The sequence below is a fragment of the Apium graveolens genome, chromosome 3, assembly GCF_009905375.1.
Source record: "Apium graveolens cultivar Ventura chromosome 3, ASM990537v1, whole genome shotgun sequence".
Taxonomy (NCBI): domain Eukaryota; kingdom Viridiplantae; phylum Streptophyta; class Magnoliopsida; order Apiales; family Apiaceae; genus Apium; species Apium graveolens.
This window is the reverse complement of record NC_133649.1, coordinates 159,949,432-159,952,051: the sequence shown is the minus strand read 5'-3', so window position 1 is coordinate 159,952,051 and position 2,620 is coordinate 159,949,432. Positions and strand designations below refer to the sequence as shown.

The 2,620-nt window shown below is 40.8% G+C and overlaps 1 protein-coding gene across 1 annotated transcript; it reads right to left on the bottom strand.

Annotated features, from left to right (window-relative positions):
- Positions 1-924: 924 nt before the first annotated feature.
- Positions 925-1,872, bottom strand: LOC141714677 (uncharacterized). The gene has a single exon (XM_074518181.1). The coding sequence runs from the start codon at positions 1,870-1,872 to the stop codon at positions 925-927; it is 948 nt and encodes a 315-aa protein (XP_074374282.1).
- Between the last annotated feature and the right edge of the window lie 748 nt (positions 1,873-2,620).

The following is a 2,620-nucleotide window of genomic DNA, read 5'->3' as shown; positions in this document are numbered from 1 at the left end:
ATTGATTATGTTCCTTAATTTAAGGGATGGATATCTATTACATTCCGAGTTATAGGATTTATATGTTCAGTTAAAGATATATATCATTTTCTATTAGTAATTGATAATACAAATCTTAGATTGATTTATAGCAGCTGTGTAATATATACACAGTTTAGGTCATCATATAGTGAGGATCTCGAGTATTGTACGACCTATCAGCTCTCAAGAACATCAGTATTTCTAGAGTTTGTAACAGTTTTTATCAGAAATAAAAAGAACTATTAGATTTTTCATACTTGTTCGAAACATCTATAGAATTGTATCCAACCCCCCTTAAATAATTGTATTATTACTAGGAAACACACCATATTATTTCCAGAATCCGGTGGTCGGCTGGACCTCCGGAGACCTCGATTATGCCCACAAATGACTTCAATCGATCCCATTTTCACTGCGTTTTCCTTTCAAGAATTCCCCGCAACTCGATTACAGGTACACAAACAATAGACGATCGTTATATAGTTTTTTCGGATGATAAGTCGAATAATGTCGGCGACAACTTTGAATTCTCGGAGACCTTAATTAAATACCAAATCAGTATCGTTTGGACTCATTTCTTCAGGGAGTCAGTTCTAAATCACTTCAAGAACACAACCCCACCATCATCTAATCCTAATAACCCTCACAACCATTCTCTGGCCAAACCCAACCAACTTCTGGACAAATCCCATTTTTATTCATTTGTACATAAAATTATGATTTTCATATGTCAAAACAAAGATAGTAACTTGTACAATCTAACCCCTGTACTCAAACACATCTTAGATTCTTCAAAATTCAAATACGATCAATTGAAAAATTGGCATAAACCCTAGAATTCGAATTACACTATCCAAGAATCATTTGATTCAATTAATAGCTCAATAAAATAGTTACGGGAAGTCATATTGCTCCTTCGACTTTGCATTCCACATGGTTAAACCCGTAGATGGGTGCATCAGATGGAGTTTGTTGAGAATCATTGTAGCTCATCCTTATGAATGTATCATGGAACAGAATGTCCACGTAAGCTCCATTGTCCACTAGGACCCTCATAACAGGATAATTTTCAATTATCGAAGTGATAACTAGAGGATCATTTTGAGGAAATTTCAAAGTTTCAAGGTCTGGATCACCAAATTCAAGCGTCATCTCTGACTTAGAACGCTTAGACGGCTCTCCAACTATGCTCATCACTTCCCTCGCATAAGCTTTTCGGGAGTTCCTTACAGTACCGGTTGTTGTAGGACCTCCTGAGATCATATTAATTATTGGCCCTGGGGGCTGCGGGTTGTTACCCCTTCGATCATCATAACTTCGATCATTATCTCTCTTTTGGCCTCCGGCCTCTTCACCCTTGCTGAAATGTCTGAAGTTTCCCCTTAAGATCAGATACTCAATCTCACCCTTGAGTTTCCTACAATCGTTAGTATCATGACCAACATCTTTATGAAACCTGCAATACCGACTCTTGTCTATCTTCTCGGGGTCTCCCCTTAGTGGCTTCGGCCATTTGAAGTCTTTGTCCTTCTCAATTTCTATGAGGCTTTGGCTCTTTGGAGCGTTCAACCTTGCATATTCAATGAACCTTGGTTGTTGATTCTTCTTAAAAGAGGAAGAGTCAGAGTTTTTTCCAGTTCGTGGATACTTATCCTTGGCATCGTACTCCTGATCCGTCTTTCGCTTCTTGTTTCCAGTTGGTTTATTATTCACAGTCGTCTTTTTCATACTCTCCTCCACCTTGATATACTTTCCCGCTCTATCTTGGAGCTGTAGCATTCTTTCGGGAGGGCGCTTAGCCAGGGACATCTTAAAGAACTCGTTTCTAGTCCCTTGTTGTAGGGATATCATAGCTACCTTATCATCAAAATCAGGGACCTTTAAAGCCTCCTTTGTAAGTCAATTCAGATATTCTCTCAGGGACTCTTTTGCTCCTTGGACTATGCCCATGAGAGAGGCTGAACTCTTCTCGTGTACTCTGCCACTTATGAACTGCTTGATAAAAGCTTGGCTCAAGTCCTTAAAGGATCCAATAGAGTCTGGTGGTAGACGGCTGTACCATCATTGAGCCATACCTGATAGGATTTTAGGGAAGGCCCGACACTTAATAGCATCATTCACAGGCTGTAGCAACAGGGCATTAGAGAACGTCCTAACGTGATTAACAGGGTCGCCAGTATCATCGTATGTTTTGATGGTGGGCATCTTGAACTTCCTTGAGATTTGGGCATTCATTATCTCGTCAGTAAATGGTGGGTTTGGATCATCAGGATCTCCAAGGGGCATAAGATCACTTGGATCAGATCTTGGGGAAATAGCCCTCCATGGTATTGGACCATCCAGGTCTATGATTGGAGGAGGATCTCTCCCCCTTGGAGCAAGTGGGGGTCTCAGATTCAGATACGTCTCCAGGTCACGCTTCATCCTTTTGATATCAGCTTCATGAGCCCTAATCCTCTCTTAAAACTCTTGGGGATTCGTCCTTTGAGTGCTCCTGGGGTGTTGTTCAGTATCAGCCATCGGCTCTTTGCCAGCACGCCTCCTTCTCGGAGAAACATCATCATCTGATGATACGAAGTTATCAGTATAAGGTCCAGAG

What these genes read in the sequence shown, in the direction of transcription:
- LOC141714677 (XM_074518181.1), bottom strand. Translation starts at nt 1,872, where the DNA reads ATGATATCCCTACAACAAGGGACTAGAAACGAGTTCTTTAAGATGTCC.